This window comes from Buteo buteo, chromosome 13, assembly GCF_964188355.1.
Source record: "Buteo buteo chromosome 13, bButBut1.hap1.1, whole genome shotgun sequence".
Classification (NCBI taxonomy): domain Eukaryota; kingdom Metazoa; phylum Chordata; class Aves; order Accipitriformes; family Accipitridae; genus Buteo; species Buteo buteo.
In genome coordinates this window covers 12,861,770-12,879,963 of record NC_134183.1, presented here as the reverse complement: position 1 = coordinate 12,879,963, position 18,194 = coordinate 12,861,770, and the positions used below count along the sequence as shown (strand labels likewise).

At 42.1% G+C, this 18,194-nt stretch overlaps 1 protein-coding gene across 4 annotated transcripts in view; it reads left to right on the top strand.

Annotated features, from left to right (window-relative positions):
* Positions 1 to 18,194, top strand: part of GAS7 (growth arrest specific 7) — a 106,328-nt gene that overhangs the window by 76,866 nt on the left and 11,268 nt on the right. For all 4 annotated transcript variants that reach the window (XM_075044826.1, XM_075044825.1, XM_075044828.1 and 1 more), the window contains 5 exons: positions 5,503 to 5,577; positions 8,831 to 8,909; positions 12,907 to 13,035; positions 15,043 to 15,166; positions 17,582 to 17,661. In XM_075044826.1, coding sequence (XP_074900927.1) covers positions 5,503 to 5,577; positions 8,831 to 8,909; positions 12,907 to 13,035; positions 15,043 to 15,166; positions 17,582 to 17,661 — 487 coding nt within the window. The remainder of the gene's footprint in view (positions 1 to 5,502; positions 5,578 to 8,830; positions 8,910 to 12,906; positions 13,036 to 15,042; positions 15,167 to 17,581; positions 17,662 to 18,194) is intronic.

The following is an 18,194-nucleotide window of genomic DNA, read 5'->3' as shown; positions in this document are numbered from 1 at the left end:
AGTTGCATTGCACACAGGCTGTCCATTTAGATAAAGGGAGCCAAGAAGGTTTTAAGCTGCAGATTCAAGGAAAAAACATGGACATGGGAAAAAAAGAGTAGAGGTGATATTTAGAAAGGAAATATTTTGTCTGAAAAATAGAGAAGTAATTTGTTAACATGAGGCATAGGCACAGTTTCCTAGAGGAAGATGTAAAAAGATATCACTTGGGACTTAAGCTGGTTATGGAGCTAAACTACACATACAGATAATTTAGAGTGAACCCCAAGTCATAAAGGCAGATGTTCCTACCAGAAAACGCCAGAATGCTATTAATGGTCTGTTGCTCTGCTGACACGGGAAGAGCACTGAGCACCAAACAAGCAGTTGATATATACTCAGCTCAACCATGTACAGGAGATGATGTGACATCATTACTGATAAGTAGTGTCGCTATTATTTGAAATCACTTGTCATGTGTCCAAGCCAGTGTAAATCATCTTGAGTATGATTCTCAGAACTTGAGAACTGCCCATAGGGAACAAGCAGTGTTTGCTCCCAGCGGAAAGGCAGAGCATGCTGATGGATGTTGTCTCCTGGAGGCAGGACCAGTTGAAGGAGCTGCCTTCCTCCCTTAACGCCTCTATATTGGTGCTTGCTGCTGAGTTGGTATTGCCTTCATGTTCTGCTGCTGCGGGCACAGCGTGGCTGTGCTGATGTAAATCAATAGTGGTGGAAACAATTAACAGGGCAACAAACAGGCACCTGTGTAGGCGTTTGAGGGGCAGTTCAATTGGGCAGAACTTGCAGATAGTTGCTTTCATTTGTGGTTTGTTTTCTTTCTCCCTCTTGTCTTTTTTTTAGTATTAGGGATATGGCAGCAGTGGAGAAATGCAAAGTATAGCACAGGCAATAAAGATGGTCTGGTACAGGAGGTGCAGAGTGCTCAGCATCCACGTGTGGTTCCTACTGCCTTTGATGTAAGACAGTCCAAGAGACAGTTGCCTCTCTGATCCATGAAAAAGTGTGACCAGAGGATGCAGGAAGAAGAAAGGACCAGCTGGCAAAGGAAAAAGACAATTGAGAAATAGTATTGCTAAGCTAGAAGATGAGGAGAAGGCAAGCAGAATTGTGATTGCCATGGCCAGGGAGAAGAGGAGGAAAGCTGCTCCAAAGGAAGTAATATATAATGAAATTTGACAGAAACAAAAGAAAGGAGCATTCAAGAGGGAGGGAAAGCTTGCATGAAATGAGAGAAAACAAGGAGAGAGCAGGTCTGACACTGGGAAGAGTCATGTTCATGTCCTCAGTAGAGGAGAAAATAGGCACGTTATAGAAGAAAAGACAGAAAAGATTCACTGTGTGCTGGAGACAAGGTTTGGAATTGAGTGTGAAGAGGATCTAGATGGGAGGTATAAAAAGATGAATATATTTTTCTTCTGTTTGGAACAAATGATTCAGGATTGCTCTGTGTGGAAAAGGAGGAGGATAGTGTTGAGCTGGAGAGGTTACTCATGGAAATGAGAGCTCAGGCCGTCAGGGGAACCTTTACATTCCCAGCTAAGAGGGAAGAAATACTGATAAGATTTTCATGATGACCCTCAGGTGGCTCGGGGATTACAAGACCACATTTAACTAGGGGTTTTCATGTCCAGAAAAATTCTCTCCGTCTGTACAACAAGCCTTCTGGAGGTGAGGTTCAGACAGCTAACAAAAATAGCTTTAAATAGGAAGCTGGGATGAGATACAATAACCAGATTTCTTCATCAAATAACCAACAAGAGGCAATACTAACTGAATCTATTTTATCAAGTAGATGCTTCTAGAGGAGCTACTTGTAAATAGCAATCTTAGACTAAGCACTTATGTGTTCATTCAGTTCTTGTTGACAAAGGTGGGGTTATAATACAGACTTTGAATTTTAATAAGACAGATCTCAAGAAAGGGAGGAAAATAATTAGAAAATTGACTGAACTGAAAGATCAAGGGTGTGGGTGTGAAAGAAGGAAAAAATTACTTCAAATCAAAAGTGAAAATATGGTCCAGCATTTGTATTCCAGTAAGCACTCCAAAATGGCCAAGAAAATCTGCAGACTGCCCTGAATAGCATCACTCTCCAAGTATAAGAAGTAGTGTTTTTATTAGCAAAGGAACACTGTCTTAAGCTTTTGGCCACTCACTTTTTAATTGAGCTGGGCTATGCTTCGAAAATTTAAAATAAATAGCAGAGTTTTTTAGCTACATGAAAAGAAACACAAGCAGAAGAATGGCTGTAGTGAGTCTGATGAAGGTCTGTCTAGCCCACTGACTTTAATCTGATCATGGCAGTACTGACTGTGTAAGAGGAAAAGAGCATGAGAGTCTCTGTCCTCCCAGCTTCTAATAACCAGAATTTTGGGGATTTCCAGAGCCAGAGTTTGTCTTAGGTCTGCCATGTTCAGCAGATACTTGTAAACATCTTCCACTGTTTGTCTAATCCTTTTGAGTATTTTTATATTTTTGACCACTGCAACAATTTGTAGAAGACTTCTGCAATTTATGCACTACAGGAAAAGTAATTATGCTTCTGTTGTCTGATAATTTCATTGTTGCCTCCTGATCTGGAGAAATAGTGTAAAAAGACTCATAGTCACTGTCTTCACACAGTGACAGTTGTGTAGATGACTGTCAGATATCCTCTATCACCTTTTCTCTGTGTTCCCCTAGTTGTCTTAATCTGTTTAGTTTCTTCTTGCATGGTAGTCACATCAGATCATCTTTGCCTCCCTTTGTAGCTCTCTGGTTTTTCTTCATTATAACATGGTGTGACTGAAACTATTTGAGTATGGGCACACAAAGTACTTTATTTCAAAAAAACCCAAAAACCAACAAACCAACAAAGCATAAGAGAGCAGGGGATAAACATCCAAAGAGCATCTAGAACTAATAAAGTCAAGACAGTATGGGTCAAAATGTGCTTATAGTTTGTAATGCTTCTGACTACACAAGGAGTGAAATTCTGAAAGTTTTCAAACAAGTTAGTGGAAACAAGAAACGTAGGGGTTTTTTGGTGTGAAGGTGGAGTAACAGCAAAACAGCTGTGTGGATTTCTGGAGGTAGGCTCACAAGGCTCGGGAGTCCCTGTGTACTGATGTGTTGGTGTTTCACAGTCACCACAATCCAGAGTTTGCAGGGTGTTTAAATCGGCCAGGGCCAGGAGGCATATTTTTTTCCCCTTTTTGAGGTATATCTTCATCTTGGTTTTTTAGCCTCTTTTGAGGTGTTCAAGGTGTTTTGGCCACAGATGGTGACAGGACACCAGGCTGCGGTGGAACAATTTATGTCTTGTAATTGGGGCTCTTAAGCAATAACAAATTCACCTTTTTACCATCAGTTTTTAATTGTTATTCCTCCTTGCCAGGCAGCCTGCCCTATTAGTAGTGCCACCCACCTGCACTACAGAAATCCCAGAGCCCGGGCCAAAGTTGGGATCGGTGGGGAGCGCCTCCATCAAAGCCAGTGGCTTTGCATGTAGGGTGCCATGCTTAGGACAGGCATTGATGGTAGCAGACATAGTGTGTTTTATGTGTGATTGTGAAAATCATAAGGCTTCCTTCTGTCTTGTGTTCAATCCTTCTCCAGCTACAGCAGTATCAAGGAAGGACTTCATGGGCTTTTAAATTCATTATTTTCACAGCAAACCTTTATGGTGAAAGATGTTTATTCCTCTGTTCATGAGACAAAGGACTGAGACATGGATTCTGTGAGGGTCTGTCAGTATGGGCAGCTCAGAACAGTGAGCAGACCAGCTAGCGCCTTTGCACACCTAGCATCCACAAGTAAATCACTCAAAGGCATCCTTAAGCCAAAATCCAGCAGGAATAAAGTTGCATGGTGAAAGTTGTAGACTACAGCTTTGGTTGGGAACTCTGGTAAATGAGGCAAAAGCAGTGAGCCATGGCTTTGGGCTGGACACTTAGGTATTTATCTCAGCTACATTTAGACATTTGCATCTTTCTTATAGTTGACCTATGCTCCCTTTCTAGTCCATAGAAATTGTCACTTCTGAGACAAGATTAGTGTCATCCTGAAGTAGGTATTTAAAGTAGGTCAGGTGAAATGTGCCTGCATAAAGCCCTTTTCATAGTGAGGTCCTAACCCCAGTGTAGCCTTTGGTGCTGGACAGCTGTATTTGTTGGTCTTGCTACAGGAGGCATGGGGAGCTGGCTGGTTTTGTTCTCATGGGAGGGGGAAGAAGAGGACCCCCATGTACTGGGTGAGATCTGTAGTTGTACTGTGCCATACCAAGCTGGGCATCGCCTTGGGCCTCAGCCAGCTGCGTCCCACAGAGTGACATTCAGATCATATTTTCAGCAACCCAGAGTATCAGACCCCTCTTAGCTGGGCTCAAGGGACCCCTTTTGTCTCAGATGTGCCATGTGTAACTTTGCTTGCTCAGTTAGCTACTGCAAATGGGCATGCCAAAAGTATCCCACCTTCTGTCTTCTCACTGGAAGGAGAAGGATTTCAAACTAGGTTTTTCCCCTGCTTGTACATAGTTAGCACAGAATCTGGAGTTGCTCCACCTGGGTGCCACTCGTCTGTCTCTCGGAGATGCTCTTTTGAGCAAGCTGGTTTGAAAACCAGCAAATAGCCATTTGTTTGTCCTAGTTGGTATCAAGTATACTTTGCAGATGTTTTACTAGGAGAAGAACTTGGGGGAGGTAGAGATGGGTTTCAGGCATGATGCTCGTCACCTCTGAGCCAGCAGCTGCTCCTTCCCTCCCTACTATGCAATCAGCATTTACCCTTGTCCCCTAGCTCAACAGCTACACTTATTCTTCTCCCTGCAGCCATTCCCACAGTGGTTGTGTGCCAACAGCTTCCCTCTTCTGCACCCCCACCACTGGCAAGCTCAGATCCTGTTCCTGGTCTGGTGCTGCTGAGTGAATGGAGAGAAGGACAGGGCAGTGGGTGGCATGGGTGAAGGGCAGGGGCTGCACCACAATGTGTTGGTGACAGTAGCCCCTGGCACATCTTCACCAGTTGATCGCCTGTAACGGGGAGCAGGAAGCACTCGGTGTCCCTAGGAAAGGTGCAGTCCAGCACCCCAAACCTCATTTGTATTTCTCCTGTATCACTGCATACCTTCATCTTAGCTTCAAGGATGTGCGACCTCACGTTTAGCTGCAGACTGAATCACATGCTTCTCAAGTGAGCCCAGTTTTGCATACAGTCCATGTTGCACAGTAGAAACACTTTGTTCTTGTTATTTGCTCTCCAGAACTGTAGCTTTTTCTTCTAATTTTATCGCACATGCTGTCCTGCGTATATCCCTGCTCTTGCCGCAGCATTTTTAGCATATGGAGAGGAGAGATGGATCCTGAAACTGGTGCTGCCAAGCCCTGGAGACTGAAAGGAAAATTCCTGTGGCAAGATCTGTTAAAATGCAGAGAATTTCTTTAAATTATGTGTGTGGGTTTCTGCCTTAAAGCTTACTTGCTGCTGTCTTTTTATTTTCCCTCTGTGTGTGTGTGAGTGTAGGATAAAGATTGAGGAGGAATATGCTAAGAACCTGTCCAAACTGTCTCAGAATTCCTTGGCTGCTCAGGAAGAAGGGTAAGTGTATCTCTGTGACTTTTGTAGTAGACAAGAATGTTAACATAAAAGGCATTCCTCCCACGCAGGTACATGTATTTTTCCTGACCTCTCCCATTGAGTAGAGGTTTATTTAGCTTAGCATCCTGGGTGTGTTGGGAAGTATTGGAGTATTTTTCTTTTGAAGATGTTCATGGTAAATTTTTAGGAACGTGTGTATAAAACATTGCATTTCCAATAATGTGTTTATGCTATCCTTGTTCTAGCCAGCACTAGTTCCTTTAGGGATTAGCATATATAAGTACTAAATTACTTTGAAAATGGAAGAGTATGTGGAATATATATACTGCTGAAAGTAGATCCATAAGGTCAGACCAGTAGAACTGGAGCAGCACAGACAGAGGGAGGACAAAGAAGTCTCTTCTCGTCGTGGGTCTGGCTCTCCAAGAAAAGTAGCATGTTGTCCCTTATTTACAGCATGTTCACACTTTGGAAGTTACTGAGAAGGTATTAGGCAATGCAATTCCAGACCAGATTGCAATTTTTCAGTAATAATGAAAAGACACCACTCCTGGAGGTTTAGAAGTTGTTAGCTCTATCTGTTCCAACACAAACCCTCTAAGCACTGAAAGCCAAGGTTGGAAATTACTGTCCTCACCCTAGTTCTGACACTGTGTTTCTACTGGCAGTGAAGATCCACAAGGTGTTTGTTCAGCTTCCAGTAGGCAAGGACAGAAATTGTAGAGGCTAACTAGGCTGTTGCTTCTCTAAGCACCTACATTGATGATGGTTTCTGTTCTTCTTTCCCCTTTAGGGGTGGGTGTTAACCTGCTCCTAGCAAAGCTAAAACCACTTTCTTCCACATCCTTCTCCCACTTTCTTCTACCCCCAATAGGAGAAGGGAGGAATGCCTGAAAAAAAATGAAGGGGAAGAAAACTACAGGAGAGTAGATCAAAAGAGAGGGAATGAGGACCAAAGCATAAAGAATGTTCAAGTAGGGAACTGAGGGGGATACGGAGCAGAGTGCAGGGAGCTAGGAACACTGCCTGGTGGTGCTCTGCCTCGGCAAGGTGAGGGAGTGGAAGGAGGTCCTGCTGGAATTTCTCCTCCTGGTGCTGTAGTAGCCAAACTGGCTAGGGCCAGGAAGAGGCTAGTGAGAAGATCCTGGGAATTGGTGAGGCCTGGGAAAGGGAAAAATTCCATTTTAAAAAGTGAGGGAGGGAGAGCAGCCAACAGGAGGATTTGAAGGAGCCAAAAGTGGGACTGCAGCCTAGCACACTCAAAGTAAACATTCACCAGAGTCTTCCTCTCATTCCTGAGGTGTGAATTGGGGGACCCCATGAGCTGCTCTGTGAACACAGCAGCTACCACTGCTGGTTTTGTACTCCACAGAGCGTTTTCCAGCTTTGCTGTCCAGCAGTCTGTGGAATTGACAGAAATGGGCTGTCCCTCCAGAGTCCTATGCCCTCCTCTGGTGGTAAGAAGACCCACCATCATGTATGTGAGTGGGACATGAGGGTGATGATATGGGACCGATTTGTGGTATTGGGATGGTTCTATCCAAGTTGCTGTGAGTACAGTGTTGCTGCACGTACACAGAAGGTGATACAATCCATGGTCATTTAAGTCATTGTAGTTGGATAAGAGATACAAAAGATGCTTAGCATGCTGAAATGCCTTCTTCACTTAAATAGATCAGATAAAACAGTTAGTGCCAGTGAGAACTGTACAGTGGTAGGGGACCTCAGAGTGGGACTAGGGAAGGAGAAGAGTTGGGAGCACTTACGTAGATGAAACAATCTCAGGTTGTTTAGCTGTGATGAACACCATATTTGAGGACTCAACTCACTGGAGTAATGCCAGAGATTACAGATCATTATTTTGAAATTGCAGATGACAGACAATTTTTCAAGCTATCAGGAAGGGACAAATGACTGTTTTTGAAAAGGGGTGGGAGAGAGAGAGGAGGACCCGGGAAATTGTAGATCACTCAGCTTTATTTAACCTCTGCAAAGTGGTAGAACAAACCATCAAGCTTTCTAGAAGCACTTAGTGGCAAACTAAGGTGGCAAGCAATTATTGTGGATGCATACAGAACAAATAACCTAACTTCCTCCAGTGGTGGAGTAACAGAAGAAGTCAGCATCATAGCTCTTAATTTAGTATAGCTTTTTGCAATGGGAGATTCTTGTAAGCAGGCAAGAGGAATGTGGCCTAAATAAAGCCTCAGGTGCAAAACTAGGTAAGACATCATACCCTCTACTTACAAAAAGTACAGTGCAGAAAGTAGCTATGGAGTGAGATCCCATAAGTTTTGTCCCAAGTCCAGATTTTTTCAATGTTTTTGTTAATGACCTATGATAGAATAAATAATGGGTTTACTGTAATCAGAGATGAGACAAAGCTAGGAGGGATGGTATGTACAATTTGAAGAAAAAAATTGCAATTCAGAATTATTTTGTTAAACTAGAGGAATTAACTGAAAAAAATTAAGATGCATTTCAATGAGGAGAAAGTATCAGGTTTTATATTTTCACAGGATATGAAAGATACAGTTACATAACAGTTTGTGGGAGAAGGATCTGGCTATAGTGACTCACAAGCTTATTCATCAACAAGTTCACACTGTTGTCTTAAAAAGCTATCATACTGAGATAAGTAGAAGAAAGAGTGTCTGATACGAAATAATCTGTTACCAGTTTAGCAACTGGAAGACCTCTGCTGGAAGACGGTGTAGTTTTGGTTATGACGCTTTAAGAGGAATCTGTTGGAGAGGGTCTAGAGGAGCATACCTAAACTGCCATATTCTAGAAAATAATTTGTCTGAAGGAAAAAGAAGATGGAGTAATTTTCAAATACTGAATGGCTTCTCCAAGGAGAAATAGAATAATCTGTTCACCAAAAGTAGGGTGTAAAGTAGAAGAGGCAATAGAAAAACTGCATTGGTGAAGATTTATTTTAAGGATTAGAAAAGAAAAACTTTGTTATGGTAAGGATAAGATACTGAAGTATCTTGCTTATGGAGACTGTGGCATTTCTGTAACTGGAGATAGTTATGAACAGTGTTTTCAAAGATCTGCTACATGCAATGCCAATATAATTCTGCCTTGGTCACAGAGATCGGTTATCTTCTCAGATTTCTGCTGTCACTTTTCCATGATTTTGCTGAGCAAGATATGGTACCAAGCATTGTACCATATCTGTCTGACAAATCTCGCTCGGAAGATGTGCAGAAGACAGGGCATTGATCATTGTCACTCTGTATTCTTTCAGCACACTAGGAGAGGCTTGGGCTCAGCTAAAGAAGAGTCTAGCTGATGAAGCAGAAGTTCATCTCAAATTTTCCTCTAAGGTAAACTTTTGCAAAGATTTTTGCCCTGTAATTGATGTGGATCTCCCTTCAGTGCTTGTTAGTGGGGAAAATACACATGCATAATATGGTACAAATTTAGAAGAATTAATAAGTTTGTGAACGAACTTACTGAAACTCTGTCCATTCTTCCTGCCAAAACCATAGTTTATTTGATCTACCTGATGAGTGAAAACACATCTAGCCTTAATTTTTCGTAAGAAGGAAGGAAAACTGATTCTAGAGGTTATTCACCTAGGGCTCTTAAGTTCCAGCCTGTTCAAGTAAATTTACCTACAGCTTGTACAGATTACTTCTGTAGAGAAAGAAATAAAAAATAATATTTGGCTTCTCAACAAGAATCTACTGTATCTGTATGGAAGGAAGAGAACCAGGACTCTGACTTCTTTGTATTGTTAGTGTTTCTGAAAAGTGCACTGGGATCTTACTTCATGTTATTTTTGGATTTTTCTGTCAAGTGATGCCCAAGGAGATTACTTGTACAAATTATGGTATTTATCTGGGTTTTTTCCACCACACGTGACATACTCTTGCGTCCTGTTACATTATTTTAACCTCTGTGGGTGATCAAGTTCAATGCAGTGGCAGATATCTCAGCGCAACAGCCGTGTTCTGGAGGAAAATTATAGCTCTGCACTGTTTGTAAGTGATTATGCAGAAGTTACTCAGGCAACCAGCCGCTGCCTTGGTAACCCGCTGCTCTGCTTCAAACTTCTACTTCAGGGCTGCAATTAGTGAAATTCTTTTTGCTCCCCATTGTCCTCCTGTATTGTTTTCTAAAAGGAAGAAATGCACCCTGGAGTGGTGTGTGCATGTAGGCAGGCAATGTATAGCAGCTCTTTCATTATTTTACTTTTCCTTAAACCCTGCACAGAAACTCCTGTAGCATCCTCTGAACTCTCCCCACTGTTCCGGTACCTGCTTTGGGAGTTCCTAGTTCCAGCTTTCTTTTATTAACAGAATATGTTTTTAAACATATTGATTATTGCTATTACTTTCAGAGAAGTTATTTTTAGAAGTAGTAATTGTATTTCTCGTTGATAGTTGAACAAAACCAGTCAGTCCTGGCACAAGCAGTCAGTGCAGTGCAGAGCACACCAAGAGTATTCAAACATAAATACCAGCCTTTAAGACACTGAACAACTTCTGTGAGAGTCCTTCATGGCACTGTTACATTGGAGGTCATGAACAGATCAGAGAAGGTGACAGCACTCTCGCAGCACTTGGAACATAAAATATTATTACACTACTAATGCCTGTACAGACTGACATGGCAGCTATAGATACATGCACACGAGGAATCCTTCAAGGCCATCATGGCACTGAACCTCTTCTCCAGCTATCTGATTATCCCTCACTGAGCTCCAGGAGGTGAGTTCTGTTGGAGGAGAAGATGCACATGTGTTGTACTAGTTGAAGTCATGGTGGGCTGGCCTGGCTGATGGTGTGTTACCAGGCATTCTGGAAATGATGCTGGCGGAGCAAAGGCAAAAATAAGTACTTGTGAAATGAGAGGAATTTTTGAAGTGTGGTTTCTGATAACTCACCTGTGTAGTTTCTCCAACATCTAATACTATGATTAACCCTATGCCTTCATCTTTCTGCCTAAGTCTGTACCATACTGGTACAGAGATACAGGGTCTCTGTCCTGTACCTCATAACTTTTAGCAAACTTCTTGAGATTTCAAGTCCTTTCTCACATCACACCCATTCAGTGATGGGTGTCAGAGTTGTCTGTATACACTGGTGCTTTAAATCTCTTCATCTTAGGAAAGTAATTTATGGTTTTTTTCATCTATTGCATGCATTTGAAAGCCTTTTAGCAAGATCTTCTAGCAAAAAAAAAAAAAAGAAAAAAGAATAAATATGGCCAACTATAATGCAACATGCCTGGGTCATTCACATGTGAGTCTATTTTGATAGCTTATGGTATGTCTTGCAAGATGGATGTTGAAGCAGGATAATGGTGCTAGAGGAAAGATGACTGCCTTCACTGAGAAGTCCACCTCTTTGATTCCCAGAACACAAAACTGGAAGAAGTAGTTGCCTTGTTTGCATTTTGAGCCTCCTGGTGGTATGTTTCCCATCTTTATGAGGATCTCAGAATTTCCTGTCCCATTATAAACCATCTGAAATAAACAAATATCTTCACTATCTCTTAGGCAAGTAGAACTACCAGTGGCATGCCCTCCTGTTTGGTGTGTCCCTGGCCCTGGGAGTTTTTATAAGGGTTTTCACAGCAATGCCTACTTACGTCAGATGAGTCAGATTGCCACTTCTTCCACTGAGGATGACTAGGTCATGTTGGGTTGTTTACCAAGGTTAATCCAGTTATAATTAGAGCAGTCTGAAGGACACACAGACTGTTTAGCTACTTCGAACTCGGTTGGACACAAACATCTCTATCAATTGTCATATATTGCCTCTGGAGTTCACTGAAGCCACACTGAACTTCTCTCTGTTCCAGTTCTTGTTCCATTGAGCATTGACAACGCTCCTGACATAGCTATTGGTTTGTACCTCTGTTCTTGAGAAAGCTTGTGTAACCATGCTGGGCCACAGAGTTGTGAACAGGTCTTTATTAGCTTGCCTAGGGCCATCCTGATGAGACTGTCATAAAAATATTGTCCAGAATTTTCTAGTCCAACCCCCCCAGTCAGAGCAGGACTATCACCCACAGTGGGTCAAGTCAGCTACATCTTTGTCTAGCAAAGTCTTGAATATCTCTAAGGACAGAGATTTCACAAACTCTCTGGTCAACCTGTTCCAGTGCCTGGCTACCATTCTGGTGATTTTTATTTTTTTTTTTCCCAATGACATTCAGCCTGAATATCCCAAAGCTCAATTGTCTGTTGTGACATTGCCTGGCCCTACAAAGAAGAATTTGTCTCCATTACCCTTGCATCTGACCTTCAGATAGCTGTAGACCATATTAGATCACTGTGGTGCCAGTCTTTGTCTGCCTAAACAAGCTCTGCTTTAGGCTTTTTTAAACTCTCTAGGATGTGTGCTGTAGGGATGTGGCTGTCTTTGTAGCCTCTCTCCATTAGGCTGTACTGAGCCTGAATGAAGGTTCCTTCTCCATTAAAATAGCACCGGAGAAAGGCTGAAAATACTTGCTTTCAGGCACTATTTGATACTGCTGTACTGTGGGCCATGTTAAGTGATTACGGACCCAACTCATGTGCATTGACAGAGTCTAGCATCCCCCCAGGAGGGACAATAGAAAAGAATTATTTGGTTGCTTCTGGGGAGGTGAAATATCTGTATACCTTCAGAGCACATTTCCTAGATGTCAAAACTGTGTATCAGAAGGACAAAGAGCAGTATGACACAAACTCTATCAGAGTTCAGTATTACACACTGTTAAGTCCTGCTTGTAAGAGATAAGTCACACGTGCAGTCTTGATGGATCATTCCTGAGTTCATTTCAGTGATTTCTTGCCACTACTTAAAGAGTTTCAACTAAATACTCGAACTTCTCTTTAGGCTCCCTTATACTTGACAGCAGTAAGTAAAATGTGCCCTTATTGGATCTCTTTTCACTATACAAGAAACGCTGATATGTCACCATGGTCCACTGACTTACCTTACTGCAGTCAGGTTAGTGGCTTTAGTAAGCAAGTTGCATCAGTTAGGCCAGAATCAGACCACCTTAAGTAGTGCTCTGGATATTGTCTGCAGTTTGATCTTTTGTGTAAGAAGAGAGAGATGATTTAACAGGGAGAGAGGAAGACAAGATTTCTGTCCTTTTGCTCCCTTCAGTAAATACTCAACAGAGCTGTCCTGCAAAGAGTTGAGTTTTGCAGTAGCTTCACTCAGAGCTCTCTTAGGGAAGAGAAGTGTTGCTGTATGACGTTGCATTTGGCTGTGGTGTGTGTATTGTTTCCTCTCTGCCCTGAGTCTGCTCAGCAGAAGAGCCAGGAATTACTGCCCAGCTCCTCATTATTGCCATTTCTTCTTTTGTTTTCATTACAAGCTTCAGAGCGAGGTAGAGAAACCCCTGCTCAACTTTAGAGAGAACTTTAAGAAAGACATGAAGAAGTGTGACCACCATATTGCAGACTTACGGAAGCATCTGGCCAGCCGCTATGCAGCAGTTGAAAAGGTAGGAGCAGAGAACAAACTGGAGAGTTTGTGAGATACTGCTGGTTTGGACAGAAAAGCAGCTGCCCCATGAAAAGTTTCTGTTCTGCCACAAAGAACCACAAAGGTTTCTGCTGAGTGCTTTCTGCTGTTAGTTATGCTTTGCTAGGCCCTAGACGTTGTTTGTTGTTTAGCTGAGATTTGGGAAACTGGGGGCTACAGGCAGGGCTAACACATTACTGCTGAACTGGCTTTTTGCTTCATCCTCCCCTTCTCAGTTTGGGATGATATATTTCTAACGCATTTGGTGAAAATACTCCTTGCTTGTGTGCATCTAGAAGTCACATCTATTGCCCTCAAAATTTAAAAAACCTTGCCTTAGAATAGCAGCAGGGTCAGGCCAAAAGCTCACCTGGCTCAGTATCCTCTGATGCAGTGGCCAAAAGCAGATGGCCAAGGAAGGCAGCTCGAACCTGGCATGGCAAGTCAGAAACCCTCCCCCAGTTCCCATCTCCCGCACCTCACAGCAGACATCCTCACCTGAAAAACCCAAACAGCAGCAGCACCATAGTTTGAGGGGTTGTGATTTAGGGAGAGTTATACCCACGAAAAGTGCTCTTTTATCAGCAGCTGGAAGGAAACAGGATACCCAGGCATTGGTTGCCAAGACGCTTATGCCACATGGTATCCTCATGCGGTTTGCTCTTGGGTGTAAGCTGGAAAGGAAAATACCATGCTCAGTCAACCCAGAAGGTTGTTTGGGCTTTCACTAAAGATCAGAGTGCACATGAGAAAGTCTGTCCGGGGACAGAATTGTTGTAGGATACACAAGGTTATTAGACTGTATGTATGCAGGGAAGGCATTTTTCTGCAAAATAGTAAGTTCCTCATAGTCATATCTGCAAAGAAACACAGTCCTCAGTAGGGGTATTGAAAAGAACGAATTAGAATAGCCTTGAGAAGAAGGAATAAAAAAAGGAAAAAGCCATGTCTGTAGTGTGCCTGATGAAGCACACAGCTTCTCACCAGTTTGCTTTTCTGCAGCTCCCTCTTGCGACCTGCCGAACCAAGCACAGGGTCTTTAAAACTGCAAATTGAAAAAATACAAGTAATGCCTCAAGAGCATTGTAACTTGCAGGCTGGTGTGACTGTAGGAAACTGCAAGGTGCTAACAAAATATATCATCCAAATTTAGTTTTAAACACTAACTGGGTAAAGAACAAATGTGACCTATTTTGTAACAAATCTGTGCAAAACAAGTTATTTTTATTTTATGTATTTAGGCAACCTCAGCAAATGAGGTGACAGCATGCATATGTGGTAATGATGTTTATTTGTTGAGACACTTTACTAATTTGCCTGTATAAGTTCAGCAATGATACTGGTAAATCAGGTTTTAAAAGCCTGAAGAACTTTAAAGTAAGGTAATTTAAATAATCAGTTGTAACCAGGTCTCAGGTTCTTGATTTCTACAGTACAAACTGCTGTTGTCATGAACCTGAATTAGTTTTTCTGAAATAAGTCCACAAGTTCCTATTGTTAGAGTTTCTGATAAGTGTATATTGAATCCAGAAGGTACTTAAAAATAAATTTTGTAAGGTACCTGAAATTCTTTCAACAATTTAGATCCTAAGAAAAGCAAATGGAAGAGATGTCTTAACCAGCACCACATAGACATTTGGAAGAAGCTCCAGCTCTCTTTTCTTCCAGAAATAGTGAGAAAGTTACTAAGAAACAGGGAAGTCTGATGACGACTTTGGTACTGTGCCTTTCTAAGAACCTATGAAGAATTCAGACGCTTTTGTGATTTGTTGGTGACAACTTCTATATGGTGGTAGGACACTTCTTTGAACACCACATGGTGTCCTAAGAACTTGAATCCCAGTTTGAATCCCAGTTAGGACTCAATTTTATGCAGAGTCCCTGACTTCTTACTGACAAATACTTGTGTGAAGGAGTCATAGATGGCTGACGGCAGCTGGCAGCTCTTTTCCTCTAAAACATGTAACTCTTCTTTAATTACTCCAAGGCCCGGAAGGCCTTGACAGAGAGACAGAAGGATCTGGAAATGAAAACTCAGCAGCTAGAGGTGAAGCTCAGCAACAAGACAGAAGAGGAAATTAAGAAGGCAAGACGGAAGTCCACTCAGGCAGGTGAGTACCTGTGTCCATCAGCGTTGGGAGGCAAGCACAGCCCTGTGGGATGCAACTGCCCATCCACCTGCATGTTTCTTGTTTTTCAATATTGTAGCTACAAAGTGGTACAAATCTGTTTGGTATTAAGTCCTCTGAAGAAACAAGCCCAGTTTTTCCATGTTACTTGTCATAAAATGATGATTTTGATAATTGGGGTGAGAACAGTAAAAGGAGGGTGAATCGTCCTTTTGTTTTGTGAAAATGTGCTGAGATAACTGAATGTTTGTGAAACTTTCAAAGTCAGATTCAAAGAAGCTCAGCTGAGGATGTTTCTCCCTTTAATCATAGTTCCTTCCTTGGTTCTTTCCTAAATCAGTCACCCACAGCTATGCGGGTGCCTATTATGCTTCCTATTACTGTCTTTTTCCTTGAAAGTGAACTTTTTGTCTTTTTTTCCACTGCTACTCCGTGATTAAAATGGTTTCTGTTCAAGGTATACTGAGGGTATAGTAGTGTGTGCTATACTGTACTAAGGACACAGCTACTTGATGTGACCTATGCATGTTTTACAGAGGCTCAAACCACTTCTACAGGATCCATCAGGAACTGTCTTTCTTGAGATCTGCAAAGCTGATATGTGCAGCTCTGTTAGTACCTTTGCTGAAAATATCTTTTAACTAGGGCTTCGAGGTTTCATCCTTTCATAGGTCCATTCCTGCCAGAGTGGTCCTTCATAGTTCTGAAGCTTTTAAAACTTTCAGGATAGTCTGTCTGGGTTTTGAGGAGACTGAGAAGAGTCATTCGCAGGGTTACCATGTATAGACAACCATTTGAGGAGAAACAAAAGTTATGTGTTAGCGACGGGAGGCTCCATGAGAGACGCTTTTTATCCGTCCGCAAATTCACAGCCTCTCTGTTTTCTCTGGACTCCTCAGAAATTGTAATAGATATTTATTGAACAGGCAAGGGACAGCTGAAGATCAGATGGGATTAACCCAGAATTTGGTGTGAGTCTCCCCATTGCTCTCCCCGACTTTTTGCCACTGTTACAGTGCATGCCAGGGGAGGACTTGTCCCATCCTTGCATTTAGTGCTACCCAGCAGCCCAGTTGGGGTGCTTGCAATACGCACAGCAGCAGCATGTAGTGATCTGTCTCTGAAATGAGCCTGGCTGTAAGTGGACAATAGGACCAGAGAGCTCTAGACCAGAGCCCTTCTACGATCCCACTGGTTACTGATACGTGGCGTTGCTTTCTGCTCCCATGGATTTTTTGTTTGTTTCATTGCTTTCATGTTTCTGGCTGTATAGTGGCTCAGATTCACTTGGGTGGGTGGAGGAGGACCCCAAGTCAGATAGCTCCCAAGGAGCCTCCTGGAGTGTGGAAGTCATTAGTTCGGACTTGTCACGTCAGCCTAGGCATCCCCTGTCTGGGTGGATAAGCTTATTGCCAAGCTTTAAGCCCTCAGTCCTGGTTTCTTCGTAGAGTTTGGTTGCCACCCCAAGTTCTAAGTCCACCAGAGACTTCCAGATGCACTTACTTCTTTGACACTTGTTTGGTCTATGGAGTCCTGTTCTTAAAGCTTGATTCATTCCTGGTTAATGTATAAAGACCTTCTTGCACCTAAAAGAACAGGATGAATTTGAGACCTGGACCTAGGCATCAAACCATTAGGGAAAGTGTAGTTAAGCCTCGTTTAAAGAAGAAGGAGAATTTATGAGCCAGAAAGCAGTAATCTCTGAGACACACCTTCCAGATTTTCCACCCACCTTTCCCTCTCTGTCAGAGGTCCTGCAACAAATAAAAAATTGAAACAATCGCAGTTTATTGTGTTACTGCCTTGAATATGGAAGGAAGCTAGAGCTTGACTGGAATCATGCATCTTCAGAGGCTGGAGAATGCATGAGTGTGCAACTGGGTGAAGGTTGCAAATAAGCATCCCTCGATCTCAGACATCTTAAGCCTGATGCTTTGCTCCAGTTGTAAGCAGACCTGTCTTCGAATGCAGTCTCAGCTACAGAGTCCTACCATGCAGCTCAATAACTCATTATTATTGATTTCCCATTTTAATTATTTTATTTTTCAGATATAACTTTATGTCTATGACCATTTTTTTAACTGAAGTAACTTGCTTTCATAGTTCTGGGCATTTTGTAAAATATTACTTAACATTCGTATTTTCCTTTTAAAATCTTGTCTTTCCTACTCATTCTTTCTCTCCCAATCACTGATCTTTTACCACACATAAAGTGCATGCATTTTGTTGAAATTTTGTTGCATGTAACAAATACCATGTAACAGAACTGCCTTCAGCTCCGCCAGGACTGACATTCAAACCCTTTGGGTCTGTCTACAAAACCTGAACTGCAATTTCCTTTGAAGCTCCTAACACTGGCTAGAGAAGACTAATGTGTTGTTATCCTGAACTTTTCAGGAGATGACCTGATGCGCTGTGTGGATCTTTACAATCAAGCCCAGTCCAAATGGTTTGAGGAAATGGTGACCACCACTCTGGTACGTAATTCTCTGTTGCATCTTACATGGATAACTCTGCAAAATTGTAATAGTGTACATCACTCATAGCTAGTTACAGTGCAAAGCAATGGGAAAAATTGGGTTATAAATCTCCCATTGTAGTTCCTGTTCTCAATTCTAAGAAAAACTCATATCAGTAGGGGAAGGAAGAAATAATTGTTTCTTTGCAGAAGGTGTTAAACCAGTTCAGGTCTGCTTAGGGGCCAGAATACTGGAATTGTCCCCAGGAAGATTGAAGTAATGCACAAGGTAGACATGGAAAAATGTGATAAATCACTGAATCCATTTATATATTAATGAATTTTTTAATTCCATGATTTTACAATTTCTTTTGAAATTTTTTGAAATTTTTAGTATTGCCAGCTTAGAAGAGGTATGCTTCAATTGCCTATTGTTCTGTTTCTCTGAAGATAACACAGCTTACAGAATACACCTTAAGGGTGTATACCTTTGGGGTTAGTCACCAGGATGCCAAGATACAGCTTTGATGTGCTGTATTCCTTGAAATACCT